At 45.5% G+C, this 20,823-nt stretch overlaps 1 protein-coding gene across 3 annotated transcripts; it reads right to left on the reverse strand.

The window, feature by feature from the left end:
• Positions 1-1,825: 1,825 nt before the first annotated feature.
• LOC117147714 lies at positions 1,826-20,173 on the reverse strand. Of its 3 annotated transcripts, XM_033314714.1 has the most exons (13): positions 20,045-20,173; positions 19,716-19,916; positions 19,252-19,651; positions 18,865-19,194; positions 14,610-15,592; positions 14,132-14,295; positions 12,457-13,006; positions 10,279-10,400; positions 10,126-10,200; positions 9,436-9,590; positions 5,237-5,328; positions 4,527-4,719; positions 3,516-4,366 (listed from the first exon to the last, which is right to left on the reverse strand). In XM_033314714.1, the coding sequence occupies exons 1-13, from the start codon at positions 20,171-20,173 to the stop codon at positions 3,516-3,518; spliced, it is 4,245 nt and encodes a 1,414-aa protein (XP_033170605.1). The 3 variants fall into 3 exon arrangements, with proteins under 3 accessions (XP_033170602.1, XP_033170605.1, XP_033170604.1); XM_033314711.1 differs by having other exon boundaries at positions 1,826-4,366; positions 18,865-19,651; XM_033314713.1 differs by having other exon boundaries at positions 14,132-14,292; positions 18,865-19,651.
• Positions 20,174-20,823: the final 650 nt, after the last annotated feature.

Below are 20,823 nucleotides of genomic sequence, written 5' to 3' on the forward strand. Positions count from 1 at the left end.
TTAACTTATCGCACTCAAATGGCACGGAGTAAAACTTGTGTGTAAATATTTCATCGTATATATTTTGTATACATATATGTATATAATAGGGGTATATAATTATATAAGATATATATTTGTATTCAAGTAGTTTTGTATATGCGACCTTATCCAACCGATAGGTTCTATAACTTGTAAATGTATTCTTAAATTATCGTGTTGCCGATAGTGTACGCGAAATAGGTTATGAAAGTTGAAGTTCAGGTTGTCAGGTTGTCAGGTTGTTGTGATATTCTTCCGTTTCCGGTATGTATGTATGTATGTATGTATGTACCTTGTGTGTATACTTTGTTTGTGTGCTGTTTAGTGGAGGGGGGAGCAGTAAAATCAGTCTCGATTTTGAAGTAGTAGGTAGTAGTGGGTGAAGTTCCGAAGTGATTCTGTCCGTTAGAGTGAGCGTCCCCAGTTCCTTGTCCAGGGTTTCTTCTCTTGACCCAGCTTATGTCCAGTTTCTGTTGCCCCAGCCCAATCGAATTCGATGCCCCATTAAATCTGATCCAGTTAAATATATTCGCTAAGCCTCTTGGCCACTGGACTTTCAGCTGAGTTCAGCACAGTCGTTTGGTTGGAGTTATGGTCGAAAGAGGTTCAGTAAACTACATGTCAGATTGGAGTTGACGAAACTGACTTGGATATTAGATGTGGTGTCATACGCATTCGCTTCACTTGCACTTAATCTCCAACTTAGGTCATTCACGATTCGTTGTTCCGTTCACTGTGTTTTTTTTTTGGCCATTTTTTTCTATTTTGCCCATTTCTAGCGCTCCCGTTTTGCTGGAAGCTCCGATCAAGTCCGGCCAAGTACTTAGCTAGATGGCACATAAGTCACCGTCTCATTCCCCCGAATTCGTCCAATGTCTTGCTTCTCGTTTTGAGCAATACCACTCTGCCTCCATTCCTTGCCAGCGTTTTCCATATTTTTCAATTGTTTGACAGGAGTGAGAAGTGAGGAGTGAGCGGGGGGAGTTCTTGTGGCTGAGTTGAGTGTGTTCTTTTTTTATTTCAATTTGTTTAAGTTTCTTGTTCTTGACTTTGTGTACCTAAGTTACTTGTTGTTGCTGCCGCTTGTGCGGACAGCACAAAAATAATGGTGGAATGTATGACTTATTCTTTGTTTTGTTTTCTTTTCTTTTGTGTTCGGTTTTTGAAGACCGCCTTTCCTACCAAAAACTTTGACAGCTTTTACAACGTCAGTTGAAAGCGATTACCAACGAAACTAATAAGGCAAGTAAATAATTTAACCAGCTGTCAAAATGCAGTTAATGCACTTAACAGCTTGTATTCACCCAGAACATAAGGCAATAAGAACGAAAATTAGCAATTTAAAAAGTTTAACCAAAAATTATTAAAATTATTGTGAAAACCCCGTCGCTTGGTCGATATTCCATTTGCTATATTTCTGAGTTTGCGATGGTAGCCGCTAAGAAATTTCCAAAAACACCAATTGTGTACATTATTTCGTGCCTGTTCCATTTGAAGACAGTATTGCAGGCTTTGGTTAAGCGCATTATGGTTTTGGCTGGCGTTCCAACGACCGACGGAATTACAAAAGCAATCGGAAAAACTTAGGGGATATTGGAGGTACTTCATCTCCGCCTCCGATGTCTTGGAGGAAGAAGATTTGACTTTAATAGTTTAGTCTTTTCCTCTGATTTAGCATTCATAAGCTATTAATATTGAATATTCTGTGTGTTGTATAGAATCCCTGTTCGGGTGCCATTTGCTGTAACTTTTTGTAGAACTCTTTGTTTCATTGTACAGATGATATCTGCTGTTGTTATGTTTATTTTTATGTACTTTATGTAGTGCTTTCAGTGGTTTCAGTGTATTTTCGGTATTCTTACCACACGACATTTAGAAGTGTAAAATACTTATTTGCCTATTCTGGATCAAAGACGCGCAAAAAAAACATTTTTTTTCTTAAAAACTCGGCGCTAGACAATTATTTTTTTTCATGTATCAATAGATGTGCATATGTATATTTATAGTTCAGCAATAGCCAAACGAGCAGCAGTTCCAAGGGTGCGCATCTTACAAAAAGCTCTCACATTGCTTTATTGTAAATTGCAGTTAATATAGGAAAAATATATTAATACCTAAATTGTTGGTGGAAGGTTGTTTTTTTTTTTTTTTGTCTTTTTTGGTAAATAAGCAACTATAAGATTATCACAAAAGAGGGTAAATGTAAAATAGGGTTTTTAATTGTTTACAATAATGTTTAAAATGTTTTAATAGTTGAGCCATTAAGTTGGACCATTGACATTATGAAATCGATTTCATTAATATGCTTGCCACTCTAAAAAAAAAAGGGTTTGGACTATTTCATACTGCTCTTTTTGGCTTTCATTTGTTTGCCAGAATTCCTGTCTACATACATCATATGTCATGTTCATTGGTTGAAAAAAAAAATGCATAATTGCACCATATTACTCAATATATGCATTATGTTATAAAGTCAATTCATTATTTGTTTGAAACTGGTCAGAAACCACGCGATTAATCATAACTAGAAACCACAAAAACGACATAACAAAATAGAGTGCAATTCCTTGCCCTGTTTCTCTACATATGTATGTATATTGCAATTGCGGTTTTTCCTGTTTCCTCGAGTATGTATGTATGTGCCACTCAAACAAAGCCGAAGTTTGTTTATGTTTTCCTTTTTTTTTCATTTTAGCTGCATTTTTCATTTTGTTTTCAAGCGGATAGGATTCGATTTTGCATTTTGCATTTGCATAAAACGTGCTTAACCCTTTGTTTTTCGATTTTGGATTTTCGATTTTGTAAAATTTGCTGATCAATATTTTTGGTAAGAAAATTATTGTCCGCATTTGCAGCGCCACCTACCGGCTGGGTTCGTGGTAAAAGGGTATGTCTTTTGCTTTTTAATGTTATGTTATATTCGCCTGTTCAAAACTTTCTAGATGCTTAATATCACTTACATACGTTTCCAAAGGTTGTCTACAATATATTTTCAGTCCGCAAGTCGCACGGCCATGGTTAACTAGACCACTCTTTTAAATGCCATTTCAAGTGATTATAAATTTCTAGAAATCTGTTTGGCCCAGAATTTCATATTGCTTGCCTTCGCCCGACGAGTTGCAGTTGCCATCAAAAAGTGCAAAATCTATAGCTCTGAATCTGCAAACGTCCGTTGGCCAATGAAACGGAAAATGTCCCTGTAGTTTTTGTGGAATATGCAACTGGAAACTTCCTCATAAGTTGACCTCCTTTACTCCTGCACTTCCGTGTTCGACTCCACCTCGGTTTGCGCTGCTGTTTCGTTGTGCCTGCCTGCCTGCCTGTTTTGGTCTCTGGATCTCCTGGTCTGGATGGTTCCGGTTCCGGTTCCGGTTCCGTTTCCGCTTCCGCTTCCATTTCTATGCTCCCACTTCGCCTCCTTCTATACTCCGTTTATGTACATTCAGTCTATGCTTCCTATGCTTCCTACTTCCTATGCCGCCGCCGCCAACCGTTTAGATCACGAAGAGATCGCTGCAGCTGGAGGAGTTGCGCCGCTTGAGGCTGATGGCCTTCTTGAAGCGCAGTACCGACGAGATGAATACCTTGGTGCGGGCGGTTAGTTTCTTGACCACCTTCCGGTTGCAGGCATTGCGGTGTCCTCCATCCACTGTGTCCTCACCGTCCTCCTCGTCATCGCTGTCGGCCAGTCCACTTCTCTCCCCGAAGCGCTCCTCCGTCGCTCCTGCCAGCCGTCCCTCCAGCTGCAGATCATCCATGGCCCGGAGCTGATAACGCCGCTGCAGTTCGGCGGCTGCATCCGCGGCTGCAGACGTGGAAACGCCGCCGTCGAACGAGCGACGCTTGCGGAATGGACGACGATGACGTATGGAGGCCGCCAGCATATTGAACTTGCTCAGCTGCGACGACTTGACCACATCCTCGTCCTCGTCCACCTCGCTTTCGCCCATCTTCAATATGCTTTCCAGGTTTAAGGGCTTGCGGTTGGGATTCTCGATCCGCGACCGTCCGGCCTTCGATGTGCTAGGCACTCCGTCCGGATCGTCGTTGGCCTCGCCGTTCTGCAGCCCCTCCGGCAATCCGCCATCGAAGATCTCCCCGTCGCCCTGGCACACGCTCATTTGGCGGACCATCCGACGCGTCTGCAGGTGCATTCCACGGTGCTTTTGGATGGTACTCTGGAGATTCAGGCGCTGCAGCTCCAATTCCGTTAGCAATCGCAAACGCTGCGGATTGAGTTTCACCTGGGCCACGATGCCGACCAGCAGCTCGTCCACATTGTGATCCAGTCCCGAGGACGTCTCGATAAACTTGCACGCTATTTCCTTGGCCACCTTGCGACCCACTGGAATTGAAGAATTGGTGGTGTGTGACCAACTGGATTAGTTCTTTGCCCTCATTTAAAAAGTATAGAATATGTTCTCGCAATGTCGTTTTACAAATAAAAGATATGGCTGTGATTTAATCCGGTCAATCAACACACAAAAATTGAATAGATTGCTTACTCTGACGGGTGACAACTCGGTGTCGCTGCAGATCCGTTTTGTTGGCCACCAGGATGGCTCCGCGGGACAAGAGCATCTCGTTCTCCTTGAGATACTGCAGGACACGCTCGGCTGCTGCGAAAGTGTTTCGATCTATCACAGAGTAGACCACCACGAAGAGGTCGATGTTGTAGGTGGCGCAGAAGGCCTCCGTCTGCAGGCGAGAACCAATTTTGTGGTGGAGAAATAATAGAAACCAAGAGTGAGATGAGCCATATGGCGCAGAAAAGTAGGCTACAAAAATCGTTCTAATGAAATTTCAAGCTGCCTGACGACGAGCTGGGTGGGTGGGGCCAAAAGGGATGGAAAAGTTCACGTTGTTCCAGCTGAGACGCCTGACCCCTTGCTCAAATTAAAGACCCAAAGCTTCTCTCAATCCAGACTTAAGAAATCGCACATGGGTTAACCGACAATTGCAATGGTTTTGTGTTGAACATTTGCTAATTGCAATTGCAATTTACTTAGCAATTTGCAATATTTTGGTGTCATGCCATCACAATGTTTCTTCTTTAAAGTGACGACCGACAACGTGTAAATGGCATTTGTCAGTGGCAGATGGCTGTAAGTCCACAGCTTGATCCACTTAGCCAGACTGGGAAAATCGGAAAATTCGGAAAACGGAAAAACTCCCAGCCAGATAAGAGGCAGTTTTCAGGGGAATCGTTACTCACCGACATCTCGCATGCGGGATGATCAATAATCTCCAAGTCCGTCTCAATGTTATCGACCAGCACCGACACCGTCTTCTGTCCGTAGTCATCATCTAAAAAATATATAAATGTATGTATATATAATATATATGGGTATATAAAAACTAATTGGTAATTATATTACAAGATAACAAAGCAGCCAACGTGAAGTGCATTGTTCAAGCGTGTATTTCGAGGAGTGCATTTACATTGCCATCAGAAAAAATGAAAGCAAGCCCTGAGCTCTGAATGTTTTCACGGAAATCAAAATAACAAGTACTCGAATGCAGTTCTAGGGTCTTAAATCGATCAAATTGCACCAGGGGGGCCAAGGGGTGGCAACAACCATCGTGGGCGTTGGAGGGGCGTGCCGCCCATAAAACCGTAATCAAAGTGATTTTATTTGCCCAGCAAGTTAATGTCGCAATTGACGCTCCCCTTTCTCTGTCCACATTGACTGTTTTTTTTTTAGCCCAGCCATGAAACGTGGAAAAGGACGCACACAGTGAACTTGGAGTGGAGGCCACACCGGGTGTTGGCAACTGGGAACCGACCCTCGGTGCTCCGTACTCGCTACTCTGGAGCCGTGAAGCCTTCTTGTCCCTTGGAGCACACGGAAAGTGCTACGTCACACTGCAACACTGCCAGAAAATTAAGTTTGGAAACTTCCCTATTTGAACTAATATTTCCAATGCAAACTGACTCTTTTTTGACGGTAATCAAGTTTTACTTTCGGTAGAAATGCGATTTTTTTTCAAATTGGGTTTTTTCTATAATTTGGCTAAAAAGTGTCACATAGGTAAAAACGAAAACGGATTTTTACAGAAATTTTCATTAGAAAACGACGGACACCACGTTTTGGATTCATTTGAAAAACAAAAATTTCATCGATTTTTCGCATTTTTTATAAGGGGTTACATCGTGATTTTTGCGAAAAATGGCTTAAGTTGAAAGTTTCCAGATTTTAATGCACTTCGATAGGAAATTTCATTACGAGCTCAACAAGATATGGCACTCCAGATTTGTGTTACTATTTTCCATTTTGTGAATAAAACTAACTTACTGTTTTTTCACGGAAATCCAGTTATAAACTTTTTTATATGGGTTTTTTGCTATATTCTGACTAAAAACGCTCCCAGAACTAAAACAAATGCAGATTTTTACGGCTAATAACCTTGGGTAACTATGCAAATCTCTTTTCGGTTGACTCTCCAAAGTATTTTTTTTATATATTTTCGCAGTTTTTATAAAGTATTTTTTCCGAAAAATAGCCAAATTTGAATGTTACCAGGTTTAAATGCACTTCGATGGGAAATTTAATTACGAGTTTAACGAGATATGGCATTCCACATTTGGACCATTATATCGAATGTTGTGCATAAAATAAGGGACTATTTAGGCCTAAAAATGGTGAAATCCTAAAAGCGAACGAATTTAAATGACTTCTCGCTGAATCTTCTTATTTTGCCTTAAAACTCCAATTAGGCACGATTTTTTTTGTCAGTGCACGAGGACCGCCCTCCATGTACGCTTTGTCAGCAGTCTGACACGAGCCAGCAGGATGAAGGGGCAGCTTGGGTGGCTGGAGCAGCGGAAAAGGACGAAAGGAGCTGGGCAGGAGTCGCAGGAGCAGACAATGACTGCAGTTTGCGTCCGACTCTGTTTGCATTCAGCTGTGGCAAATATTTAGACGCCAGTCGACCCCCTGCATCCAAATGCTGAAATGGTGAAATGGTTAAATGACTAGAAACAAAAAAGCCCACACACTTCGCCGCTTAATTTGCATGTTGCAAGTAATTTACCATGCGTGGGCGGTGCCGCACAAATTGAATAGAAAAAGCAAACGTGCTGTATTGCCGTTGTCGGTGGTCGGTGGTCGGTGGTCGAAGAAGCCCCCTTCTGCCTTCCAGCGTGAACATGGGTCCTTCGACGGCTTAGCCGATTAGCCATGCAATTGGGGAGCGGCAAAAGGCGAACGGCGAACGGCAACCGCGAGTCATTGCAATGCAATTATCCAAACGCCTGTGCAAACAAGCCAACGGAAAGCGGGGAAAAGCAGGAAAAGCTGGGAAAACCCCATGCGATTTTGGTGAGATTACACGCACTGGCCGTCCCTAAAAGCAAAACATTTTGGGGGCGTGTATTATTAGCCACTGATGGCTAAAATAAGTGCGGTGTCTGAAATGGCTGAGGATTATTGGGGCTTTCTAGAAAAAGTCAAATATAGACTGTAGTCTATTTTCGTTTAGATGCCACATGTACAGTTTTGGGTACAGTTGTGTTCAAAAGGTGTTTTGTAATGTTGCTCTACAATAGTGGTTGTTGCATAAATGTAACTGAAATCAGGGCGATTGTCCAAAATCATAGGCACTTAGACTTACTCCAAACGGAGACATGGCATGTAATAAATTTACCATCTGCTTTCGAGGGCGTGGCCAAAGCAGTTCCGCCGCCCACAGATTTCTGTGGTCATGCAATCGTGGCAGCCATTAGCGAAATATGGCTAAGATGCCGCCCACACGCAAAAGCACACAGCAATTTGCGTGTGCTGCAGGAAAGCATTCGAGTATCGAAACCACACACGCAGCCCTCAAGCAGTGCAAGCAGTGGAAGCAGTGCAGCTGGCAAGCTAGGAACCAGTTCGTAGGACAACTCATCTATGTTAATTGCCAACAATGGTTGGCAACCAAAAGGGCAAAGACCCCCAGCACACACACACACTCGCACACACGATTGTCATAAAGTTCGCCCCTCCTTGTGGACTAATTAAAGCTCCCAGTTTTATTATCTCCACAACACACACAATCCTGCACAAACGACCATGGCAATGCCACTTTTCGGCCCTTTGGCCTTGTCCAGCTGCAAATGCCAGCGAGGCGAACAGAGACCAATCGGAGCCCGTATTGCACAGGAAAGTACAATGAAGCTTGATGATAATGATATAAGTACGCCGCACTCCATTAATATAGAATTTCCAAATCGCATGCGGGCGCTTGCTTCCTGACCAGAAATCATCCGCTGGCAACTGTTGCTGCACGGCGACACACACATGTTGCGCCACTTGCAGCAGCATTTATCCGCTGCTAATGAAATATTGGGTTTCGGCAACTTTCGCCATGATCGGATTACTCCAGCCAAAACTCAAGCCGTTGAGCTTCCAGCATCCCAGACGTAATTAACTCAGTGCCAGAACACAAGTGTGGTCCATTAAAGTCCGCTGCTCAAAAGGTAATTCGATAGTGGCACAATTCAATTAATTCGACTTCGGAGCGGATGCACTAGCATCTTTTGGTCTGACTAATTACGTCAATTTTCGCCAGACCCCGGCAGACAAAAAAAAGGAAGAGAAGAGTTTTCCGGCTTTGAGCACCGCTCATCCATACCATGCCCGTATGGCACTTGAAAACTGAACTAAGGTAAGACTAGAGACTAGTGACTAGAGACTAGAAACTTTAAATCACTGCAGTTTCCCTAATACGCTTGATAGGCATTGCCTTGCATCGTTCTTGGAAGTAACAATAACAAGCCATGCCATGCCAAATGCTGAATCGAGAGGGGAGGGACTGGAAAACACTGCATCCCAGTCTATTTGCGACTAATGCGAGTTTCTGGACGAAAAGCGGGACACTAAGCCGATGGCAGTGGAAATCCTTCTCCACTTCACTCTGAAAATCCACTTAAAAGCTCCAAAGCCGCTATTAAAGTGGTTGGCAGCCAACTTGGCCATGTTCTCTAGCGTTTCCACACTCCGGGATCCGGTGATATGGTCGCGAAAGTTAATGAAATTAGCGCCGGCGGTTTTCATATTTTATGACTTTGTGCCATAATTAAAATGCAAATGTGTTTGATTAAAAGCCGCGTAGTGGAGCGCCAGGCGGGGGGCGGGGGGCGTGGTGGGGAGGTGATTCTGAAAGGGCGACTTCATTTTCAATTACATTGCCTAACGTGTGCCTGGACAAAAAGTAAATTTCGAAATTTACCCAAACTTAGATAGCCATTTAGGTACGTGATTCACTTATAAATTTTATACAATTTGAGCAATTTCTGAGCATAACTAAACATATATTTGATATTTAATCAAATCAATCAATTTATTTAAGTATAGCCCTACACATGCCCGATTAAAAGAAGTGACAATTGAAAAGAGCCTGGTAAATAATGAATTTCGTACACCGACTTACCGAGACTCAGGTCGTAGGCGCATATGTAATCGGAAGTGGTGAACTGGTAAGTCAGGGTGGTCTTGCCCACTCCGGAGGCGCCGAGCATGGCAATTTTGTAGGCCGGAACATTGGGATCCCCGTCGATGACTTCGCCCGATGCCCCCGATGCGTTGCTACGAAGATACAGGCAATACGAATAACATTAATAAGCGAATCAGCGAGGCACAGTGGAGCAACCTAATCCATAGGCAATCAAAATTAAATGAATATATATGTATGTGTTAACTAATCTTTTGTGCCATCAAGTGGAGTAGAAACAGAGTTTAGATGAAATCCATACCAAAACAATAAGTAAAATACCAATTAAAGCGATTGTTGCCACTGTTCAGGGAACGCGTCGTTTTCCTCGTCAATGAGAGGGAAAACGCTTTGGCATTGTTACGATTCATCCCCATCTTGGGTCCCCAAGCTCCAGACTCCAAGATGCCGTTGTTAATGGCAGCGGAAAGTGTTTGGCGTGGAAATTGTATGAAATTAGTCAGTCTATATAGACGCGAAAATGCCGCACGTTTCGCATTGTTGTCGCCATGTGAACTGTCATTTCATAAACAATTTATTGCCAGCCAGCCACTTTTGTTCGCCGAACATTGAACACTGAACATTTGAACATTGAGCATTGAACGTCGAGCGTTGAACCACTGAACTCACCTATTGTGTCGATCCACGCCGCTGTTTGAGGTGCCGGTGGAAGTCACGGAGTTGATCGAACGTGACCTGCGGCTTCTGTTCCAGGAAAATAAAGAAAAAGAAGAATAATAAATGGCAGAGCCTGGCAAAAGTATCAGGGCTTTCGCAACTCGCCTCAGGGAATCGCCCAAGTTGCAGATGCCATGGGAGGTGATGCTGAAGCTCCGCAGACGGTAGTAGGTCATGTCCGGATCACCGGCATGGATGGCCGAGCGTCGCATCTCCGCCAGACGGGGCTGCAAAGTGAAAATAAAATAGCAAAATGAAAACGGAATGATAACATTTTGAAAATAACGCATACGCCATGTCAGCTGCCTCCTAGGCGTATACGCAATGTCACACTCATAAAAATTGCGCATACGCACCGTTGACAGCTTGTCAACGAATCATACAAATAAAACCATTTTTCAAATACATTTTATCATAATGATAAGAACATATACATATGTGGGCAAAAGCCTACAACTGTTGGTCCTGCACAGATATTCGATATCTTTTAAGCTGCCCAATATGGAGTAAGTGCAGCCTTTGCAAATGGAAAACATACGTCGAATTTAAGACACCTCCAGCAGTTTTGGGCCCGAAACGAGTAGGGAGCACAAAGTACCGGCTCCTGTTCCTGCCAATTGCAGGGCGGTTGCCCCCGATGGGCTTACAGGACACACATATTTGCGGTTGGCCTTTCGGGCAATGGTGGCACAAAAGTTTCTGCACTTTTTCGGCTCCCTTGGGGGTTTCAGCCTCTCTGGCTTTATTCCTTTTTTGTTTGCTTGCAGGCGACGGAAGTGGCGGTGAAGTGTGAATGGATGCGGGCCTGCAGTCGACAAGTTTGCTCCTTTTTTGGTGTCGAGTGCGACGCACACTTGACACTATTAGGCATTTAATGCTGAGCCCCGGACTCCAGGCAGATCCACGTCATTTCGCCGGTGCGACCCATCAATGTGCTTGCCATTGATACCGTTTGAAGGTTTTCCCGCTCACTTTGATTGCAACCAGCGCCCATTGCAGAGAAATCAATTTCCAGACGGCGCATCTCTGTATAAGGTTCTGTGCCGGAAAATGTGAAAACTTCGGGTCAATGCCCCCGGCTGGCCCACTTTCTTGCCGCTTTGAGTCCCTTGCGACTGTGGCAGGTGCAGGTATTCCAGGTGGCACGTATTTTTCGCAGCACGCGTTGCACAATTTTCACTCGAGTAATTTCACAAACTAATTACATTAGCTGCACCGACCAGACAAGTGCAAGTCAGCCGAGGAAGCGTGGGGATTATGAAGCCCACGGCCGCCACCGCAGCCATAAATCCACGATAATGGCACACGGCCATAGGGACAATTGAATGAGTCGACCTTTATGCACCTATTGAATATTTATAGAGCTCGGAAGTGACAAAAAATGTCCTATAATACCTTAAAGGCAAACCAAATGGCATGAGTCCTTTTGCAAATATGGAAATAGAATAGATAGAAATCAGTTTTTTGTTCAGTGAAACTATCTTCAGTGTCCAGGGAATGCCTTGATAAACAATAAGTATATATAGTATACATAGTATATATATATGTTGGGAGTGCACTCAACTTGCCAGCTGATTGTGGCGATTTTTCAAGTGTGCCAAAAACGATACAGGAAGGCACAAGGCACAAGTGGGCCTGGATCTGGCCACTGGGGGATGGTCGGTGGCAGTCGGAGGTCGGTGGTCGGGGCATGATAAGCTTGGCAGCCAGGCCCACTCCTATCGCTCCCTAAAAAGCAACTCAGGCAGCCAATGACCCGGGGGCGGAGGGCCAAGAGCAGAGCCATGTATCAAATGCTTACTCATGCTGAATGCTGCAAACTTGGCCGAGTCGCACAGCCACACTGAAGTAGACTCCCCCGATACATGTGTAATCTTCGGTTCCTCCTTCGTCTGGAGCACAGATCAAGCTTTTCTTTCGACTGCCGGCTACTATTAAGCATATTTCAGCGCTGAGTGGAGTGCTAATGGCTGTCCTTAAACGACTTTTGTTCCCCGGTCCGAGTTTCAATTACTTGTCGTCCCATGTCGGTGCGATAATCCCCACGAGCGTGCTGGCCGAACTGACTGAATTGGACTATGCAGTTGCCAGCTGCCGAATTTGGGCAAAAATAAATAGTTTCCATGACTGGGCAGTTTTGTGGAAGCTTGGGATAATCGTGACTTGAATGTTTCGTATCGCATCCGACGATTGAGTTTAAATACTACTTGTTTATAAGTCATTTGTCAGAAATATAATTATATTGTCTGCCAAGTGTTGTAGCTTCTTTGGGATATTACTCACCCTTCGACTTTCCGCCGGCATGCTGGATGTCCTTAAGCGTTGTCGCTCCGTCATCGGCTTGCCGGACTGGGTGGCCAGGACGACGGAGGAGGCCAGTTCGGCGATGGCGGTGCCGGATGTGCTGGCCCCCGAGGACTCGCCCACGCCTCGTTCCCGCTTCATGGGCAAATGCGTGGGCAGATGCTGTTGCTCCTGCTGTAGCTGCAACTGCAACAGCTGCTGCTGCTGCTTTTGCTGATTGGTGGGAATCATGGAGACCGGGGACGGGGAGTCGGTGGAGTCGCCATTGCCATCCGGTCCACTAGTCACCTCGGCGACAGCAGCCAAAGTGGTGCTGGAACCACCGAGAAACCCCAGGCCCACCGTCAAATTTAAGTTGTGTGAAGATCCGCCACCGCCAATGCCATCGGATCCCACAATTCCCGGCTTCCCGGCTTCACCAGTAGCGGGTGGCTGGGGATTCAGCGATCCCACTGTGCCATACTGCGGTGACACAGCTCCGGACATGGCCTGCTGAAAGGTCAGGACTCCGGCTAGTGACATGCGATCCCTGGAAGCAGCAAGAAATGTAAATGTTAATTGCAAATAATTGCTCTTGCTCCCTTATTGAGAACTGAGTTATTTGAGAACCCTAACTATAGATTTAAGTTCGAAAATGATAATTGCCCTCTGTGTATCTGCACACGCAGTGTGTGATTCAATGGTCATGGCTTGGCTTAAGGTTAATTGCGTTTCAGCTCATAATTAGGCTACTTAGCAGCGAGCTTGATGAAAACTGATTGAAAATTGCCCCAGACCCGCTGGCTTTTAGTGTAATTAGCCCAATTAGGACGCACAGCGAATATTCAGCGAGAAAAATTAAACTCTTATTAAATTCGGAAAGGTTATTCAGGATGGAACTCGGATCAAACAGCAGTAGACGTTCCATTTTTTCCCCCAAAAGCTGACGCTTCATCTTAAATTGCTCGAGAGCAAAGAGAGGCGACTGGCTTTAAGATTTTCATGGAAACTTCTGGCTTCGCCGGCGGGAAGCGATAGATGTGGCAAACTGTGAACTCATTAAAAAATTCCTCTTTTCCGGAATGGAATGTTGCAAAAGTGCACTTGTTTTTATTTTTTTTAAAGCTAAATGCAATTGTGTCTGAAGCTCTCACAAGCCATTTGCTAGTGAATTGTGAATGGAATAAAGCGTGAAGCATTTGAAAAGCCATTTGGCATTAAAACCAGCACAGTTTCCATTTTGAAAAAACCCATTGGGCCAAGGTCGCGCTGGGAAGCCAAAGACAATGGCCAACAACTGTTGGCCCACAGGGAGGCGACGAGAGGTCACAGTTGAAGGCTCTAGGCGGTCGGGGTCACCTAATTAGGGTGGCCCTTCTGCTCTACCCACCTGCCTGCCTGCCTGCTTGCCTGGCATTGTTGCAAACTTTTTAATTATCATTTTTACTTGTTTATGACTGGACGCCTTCGAAGAGGACTTGTGCCCCCAGCTGCAGCTACTTTATCATCAGCTTAATCTTCCTCGGAACTGAAGCTAAAAAGTTGGCGAAAGTCATCACAAATTGGTCTTCTAACGACTTTAGCCGAATACTGATTCGCAACCATGGAATAATTAACATAACGAACCTCGACACCAAACATAATTGAACTTGAACCAAGAACTGTCAATTCATACCTGGCACTGCTGCTATGCGAAATGCGCTGAAAGTCGTTGGAGTCGATCGGAGCTCCACCGATGCTATTCCGGGTGTACGTGTAATCCGAATGCAAAAGATTTCCGGCTATGGATGAGGCGCGACGCCTGTTCAAAATCGGCGACTTCTGGGCCCGCAGACTCTGCTATGAATGGTCATGGTATGGTGAAAAATAAAGAGACAAGTTGTAAGGGGTTAGAGGTGTCGCTGAAAAATAACTTTGTGTTATAGGAATGTAAATATTTATTGCAGCACACACATTTAATTATTGAACTAATTGGCTTTAAAGTGTCTGTTTGGCTTCAAGCATGAATATGAGACCGCAATCCAATAACGATTGACATGAATATGAGACATTTACGCAAACAAACTTTGTGGCAATAAATAATAATAAAATCGATCAACATTTTCTTTTTTTCAACAACAATTGTACGTGAATAATATTTCAGCGATACTTACACGACTGCCAGTTGGATTTTGAGCCGCGTTGACGAAATCGTTGAAGGTGGTGAGTGGCGGCACAATCTGAGGAGCAGGTTCCTCATCCAACTCCCACTCCGTATCGTAATCAAGCTCGGTGTCATCCGCGTACTGCTGATGCTGCAGCTGATGTTGCTGCTGATGCTGCTGCTGATGCTGCAGCTGTTGCTGTTGCTGATGTTGCTGTTGCAGCTGCTGCTGCTGCTGCTGATGTTGCTGCTGATGTTGTTGCTGCTGATGTTGCTGCTGCTGATGTTGCTGCTGCTGCTGATGTTGCTGCTGCTGCTGATGCTGCAGCTGCTGCTGCTGATGTTGCTGATGCGACTGGTGCGGCTGATGCTGCTCGAACTGCAGCTCCTGGTGCGGATCGTAGTGCAGCTGCTGCTGCATCTGCTGTTGCTCCATGGCCTGGTTATAGCCGTAGGCAGATGCCGAGGTGCTCGGCCCCTGGTTGTAATAGCCGCTCTGCTGTTGCACCCGCTGCAAGGCCGCCTCACGCGTGTGGTACGCCCCCTTTCCACTGTGGGTGGGCGGTGTGGGCAGCAGGCGGTGCACCACGTGCACCCCGGGGGTCGGGAGCTGAACCTGCAGCACGGGCTGCTGGTGGCTAACCTGCGTGTGGGGGTGTGCCTGATGGGCAACCACTTGGTGCTGCTGGTGGGCACCTCCTCCTGGATGTTGCTGGTGGGTTACCTGTTGGTGGGGCTGATGGGTCACCACTTGATGCTGCTGGTTGCCCAGTTGCTGATGCGTCACCTGTTGATATTGCAGCTGCGTAACTCCTTGATGTTGCTGTACATTTACCTGTTGATGTTGCGGCTGCAACATTGCCTTCTGCTGCTGCTGCTGCGGCTGCTTGAGGATCGGCTTGAGGACATTGTAGGCCAGCTGGTGTGGAGCCGGCGAGGGCACGGGATTGTGGGTGCTGCTGCTTATGCTGTCGCTTTCGTCGCAGCTGGCATCTGAGCACCCGGACCGGAACCACGGGCAGCAATCAGGATAGAGTAAATAGAACGGCGGAAGTTTCATTACAATAAAAGCGAAGCCATTTTGTAAATAAAATACTCCTGTACAATAGCTACTACTACTGCATTTAGGTATTCCTTAAAATTCAGCTGAGTTCCAGCCTGAAGTTGAATTGATCTGACAAGATTCCAAAGGCAATTACAGATTCATGCAAAATTGACACAAAATAGCTTGGGAAATTGCTGGGAAAATGACAGAATCTCAGCAGTTGAGTGAAACAAGTCGTCTGTTAGTTTCATAATTGTCTCTCCATCGTCCAGTTCACAGAAACCAACCGCAACGATGTGGCCAGTTCCACTGGGCCCATCCTTACATCCTACACCCTCTACGCTTTTCATCCTTATCTATGTTATATGGGAAAAATGTGGGCAGGGACACCTGGGCCACCTGTGCCACCTGTTCCCGGGTGTCTGTATATCGCTTTTGCGTTGTGTGTGTCTGCCTTCCCCAGGAATTATGTTTCCCAAGTTGAAGTCAAATATGAAAATGTTTTGCCAGAACCCAAAAAGCAAACTTTTCCGAGACATTTTCCAACGACTTTCTGTTTGCAAGCGTGTGAGTGTGTTTGCTTTCTGTTTACATGTTTATAGCCAAGCTTAAGTTTTCTTTGCTGTTTCCTTTTGTTGCTGGGCGAAAAAAAAAAATTAATAAACTTTGGCTCTTTGTGCGTCGGTGGGCGCCATAAAAATGGTCGGTTAGACCCGGAGCATCGCTTAAAATATGGCCACATATGACAGGCTAACAGACTCGACCTCAAGAATACCCAGTTTAATATTCATTTGATTTAAGGAAATCCTGTCACTCAAAAGTCACGACTTACAATGGCAGTTCATGTTAATAGTTAATAAGAACTGTCTAGATTTTGGTCTCCAAAACATTTGGTTTAACGATTGGATGCGTTTTAAAGTGCACAATTTCCTCATCAGGCTACATTCTCATTATTTTTTAATTTTCTCTGAGGAATATACCCAGGAAATTTCGTCCTTGTCCAATGGGTGGCCATAAAAATTGTTTTCAACATATTTATGATTAAATTTCATGGCCCCCGAGTTTGCCTAGGAAACTTTCTGGGTGCTTTCTCTTAATTAGCGTGTGGCACATTTCTTCGTCGACAGAGCTTAAGAATTTTATGACGCAGCCATCGTTTAAATTTTGGCAACTGTAGCTAAGAGCTGGGAGTCTATTAAATGGTTTTCTTAAGACGGCATCTATTGTATTGTGCCCATTGGCAGTTCAATCATTCGGTTAATGGGCATGCCATTCAAAGCATTTGTCACTTGTCTTTGTTCATTTGAGGGCATGATTTTAACCAGATTTAATTCCGTTGATCCCGCCGATTAATCATAACGTCCGGGAGGCTCTATTCGGTTCAAACCTTTTTCAGCCGCATTCAGTCAAATTAATCACCATGAGGCGCCCATCCATTACAGAAATGAGTCGCCGGTCCTTTTATCGAGCGGCTCCATTCAACAGTTTACCAAATGCAATTAAGTGGACAAAGGCAGAAAGTATCTTAAAGTTGGAATCCCTTCACCTGACAAACAGGCACCCGCCCACCCAAAAAAGGAGCCGATTATCCATGTAACCCGTCAGTGTCACCCGCCTCCGATTCGCCCCCTCAAAAAAAAGGGGGAAAAAAGACCAAAAAGGCTTCAGGACAAGCGACGGGTAAATGTCGGACCTTTTTCGCTTTATACTCTTCATTTGCCACTTTTTAAGTTGATGTTTAATTTTCGTTTTTGGGCTCCCTTCCGGATCGTTTTTTTCTGTTTTTTTTTGTTTTTTGCCCCTTTCTTGCGGCCTTGACTTATCCGTTTTATTATTTAAAGCGAATTTAAAGCGCATTTACCAGCAGCAAATGGAAGGTGGATCCTTCGGGGTACTTTATCCATTTGCCCAATATCCGCTGTTCGTGGATTCGCACGTCGCCGGCTGACACAGGTACAAAATTCAAGTTAAAGTGTATTTTCCAGCTGAATTTTCGAGAGGAAGATTGCAATGTACACAAACAGCCATTGTCAGAGTTTCCTTAACGACATTTTCGGATTAAATAAAAACACTTTTTAAAGTCAAGTGGCTGAAGCTAATGCTCTGAGCAGATTCCCAGCCAAATTAAATTAAGTTAAAGAGCTTTCTTTATGTCAACTTGGGCGGCATTCGGTTAATATTTTCCCTCTTACCAACACCTGCGGCTAACATCAATGAAAACGGTTTAGTTTTCGAACACTAGCTAGCACGCTAAAAGTTGCGCTCTTCAGAAAATAGCCTGGAAAATGAACCAACGAGTGTATATTAAAATGGCCTAAACTCACGCAGAATGCATTCAACAAAAATGGCAAATTTGTCAGCTAGTGTAATGTGCGTCCGGAGCAAAGTAGCAAAGTGCTTCGAACGGACGGACACAAAGGACTTAACTCCTCGGGACTTGTCCCTTAACTTGTTGTCAGGTGCCACAAAACAGCCACAATTGCATCAATGTGGCAGCCACCACAACGATGGCCAGGCAAAAGGGAGTTGCGATCTGGCAGGTGACTTGCGGCCTCGTTAGCCGGAGTCTGCAGTCCGGGGACCGGAGAGCCGGAGAACCGGAGAACCGGAGCATGGACCACGAGGCACGGAGAACGAAGTGTGCTCCATGTCATTGTCACCGTAAAGAGTCACTTTGTGCCCGGAAAACAAGTCCAGGCAGCAGTCTTAATTAACCTGCCAGCCGATGGCCGTGCAGCATGCAAACAGGCAGCTCGTTCTGCAATTGGGGCCACCGCCCATGGCACGCACTTCCGACTTCCGCACTTCGTGGCAGGACATGCTCCTTGAAAGGCTTCGTCCACTTCGTCCGCCCTTTTTGCTGCCCAGTAACTGGTGACTAATTCCCTAATCAAGAGCCAACCCCTGCAGCGCCTGCATTTCCGTGGCGATAATCCAGATGGCCGAGATTTCCCTTTTGGCCCGCTGTGGAACAGGCTTACATTGCGTGCGCTTTTAATTGCGCTTTACAACACTGTCAAGCGATAAGCAGTGCGGAGACTTAATCAAGAAGAAAGAGCATTTCTATTTTAAAATTTTGCTTTTATGCTATGTAAATTTGGCTAAAAAATAGTTTCCTAAAACACTATTCAAAACACGCACATATTTCGGCTATATATAAAATAAGTAATAATTAAGTTGTACATACATATGGACATATGTATATCTTGTAAAAACTCACCGAAATCGAAGGCCCTTTCGAGGATGACCGACCCACGTTTCTCCTGCCGCTCCTGTCGCTCCTGCAGATCCTTATTCTTCGATGCTGCCAGCTCGGCGGAAGTGAAGTTGCTCGTCTTGTCGATGGACTTCCCCTTGGGCGTCGGTGGTAGCATGTATCCGCCAGAATAGCCCTTCAGGTAGTTCGCACCACAATTGTCCTCGCCATCGGGTCCGGAACGGGCAGCCTTGCCACTGCCGCAAACGCACTCGCAACAGGCCATAGTCACGTGTTTCTGTCCAGAACCGAGTTGCTGATTCTTGAGCTGCTGCTGGAGTTGGTGGATGCCATCTGCGGAATTGTCATGGTGCAGGGAACAGTACTTGATGTCACCGCAATGAAATTCACCATCGATTCCAACGAAGAGTGCGCATCCACGGTCCACCGACGAGTTGGTCGCCTTCAGAGCGGGCTTCAGGTTCGACTTAGCGGGCGAAGGATGCACGTTCTGGCCACCGCATCCACCTCCGCCACCTCCGTCACCAGTCCCAGTGCCAGTACCACCCGGCAAGGTCAAGTCCAGGACGCTGCCGCTGCTGCTCGAGCTGACATTCGGTGCAAGGGTCACGGGTCCCAGGCCCAGGGCATTTAAGCCATTGCTGCTCAGAGTGGTCAGCGATCCTCGCGAGCGATTCCTCCGCAATGAATTGACCCGGTTGGTGGTGGTCGAGAAACTTACATTGCGATTAGCATAAAGGTCAACGCTGCTGCCACTGCCGCTGCGACTGCGCGACTGAAAGACGCGCTGCTGCAGGCATACATCGGTATATCGTCACCAAGTCATGTACATGCCACATCTCATCTCATCTCACCTGTTGGGTGCCTTGCTGCTGCTGCTGCTGCTGTTGCTGCTGCTGCTGCTGCTGGTGATGATGATGATTCTGGATCTGCTGCTGGTACTGCCGCTCGGCGCGACCCCTTCGATCGGAGCGGTCGCCGCCGCTGTGACTCCGCATGCTGCCACCGTACCGCTGCCGCTGGGGCTGCACGGGGCTGTTCTGGCGCGGAATAACCTAGGAACGTGGAGGGAAAACCAAACGAAAGGAGGGAAAGAGAAATGGTTAATATGCAACTGTTATGCTAGGACATGTGCGCTGTCGCAAAGTCGTCCGAAAAGACGTGGACGTGGGTCGCGGGCTACCTTATCCTCCAGCAGATTGGCAAAGAGCCCCACATGATCCTCGTCTTCGTTCATCATGGCAAAGAAGTTCTTGAATGTGTCCGGAAACGAGGCCGGAAACTGGCCACGCGCCTCCAACTTGGTATCCATGTCGCGTCTACAACTCTGCTCAATTTTCTTTTATATATTTTTTCCTTCTCCTTCTCACTCTCTCTTTCTCTCTCTCTCCTCTCTCTTTTTTTCTTTAATTTTTTCTTTTATGAACAACTTTTTTTTTTTGATCCGTCGTCATCGCAAACCAAGTAACATGCAAGAAGAGAACAGGCATCAAGGTTAGAGTGGGACAGCGAAAGCGAAAGCGATAGGTATTGGACAACTTATAATAAATAAAATAAATGTTAATTCAAAAATTTTTTAATTCATCGCAGTCCAGTCCTTTGGAGATCTGTGAAACCTAAGAAAGTTCCTCCCGCAAATACAGGTCTATTCTAGCGAACTTGCAGCTTGGAATTATTCCTATTCAAATGGAAATATGCCGCATATATATTGTTAATCCTCGCAGCTTTCAAAACCACAATACTACCCGCAAATAAATAAAACTCAGTTCCTTTTGTACAAACATTCATTCAGCAGTCGCAATCCATACTCCATGCCGTTTATAGGGTCTTCGAGATTTAGATTAAGGCCAACACACAAGTTTCCCCAGTTGTTGAACCTTAATTGAAAACGAACGTCTTTCACGCGCAGCTCAAGGGTAAGGAAGTGGGTGGCAATCGGGGTGGAAAATGGGAAACGGCCGG

Source organism: Drosophila mauritiana, chromosome X (assembly GCF_004382145.1).
Source record: "Drosophila mauritiana strain mau12 chromosome X, ASM438214v1, whole genome shotgun sequence".
NCBI classification, from domain to species: Eukaryota; Metazoa; Arthropoda; class Insecta; order Diptera; family Drosophilidae; genus Drosophila; species Drosophila mauritiana.

Bases quoted from the DNA above. Each gene is read 5' to 3' on its own strand.
- LOC117147714 (XM_033314711.1), bottom strand. From the start codon at position 20,173: ATGGATACCAAGTTGGAGGCGCGTGGCCAGTTTCCGGCCTCGTTTCCG. The intron at 19,917-20,044 runs GTAGCCCGCGAC...CCACGTTCCTAG, and splicing joins CCAATCTGCTGGAGGATAAG to GTTATTCCGCGCCAGAACAG. The intron at 4,367-4,526 runs GTAAGCAATCTA...CTTCAATTCCAG, and splicing joins CCGAGTTGTCACCCGTCAGA to TGGGTCGCAAGGTGGCCAAG.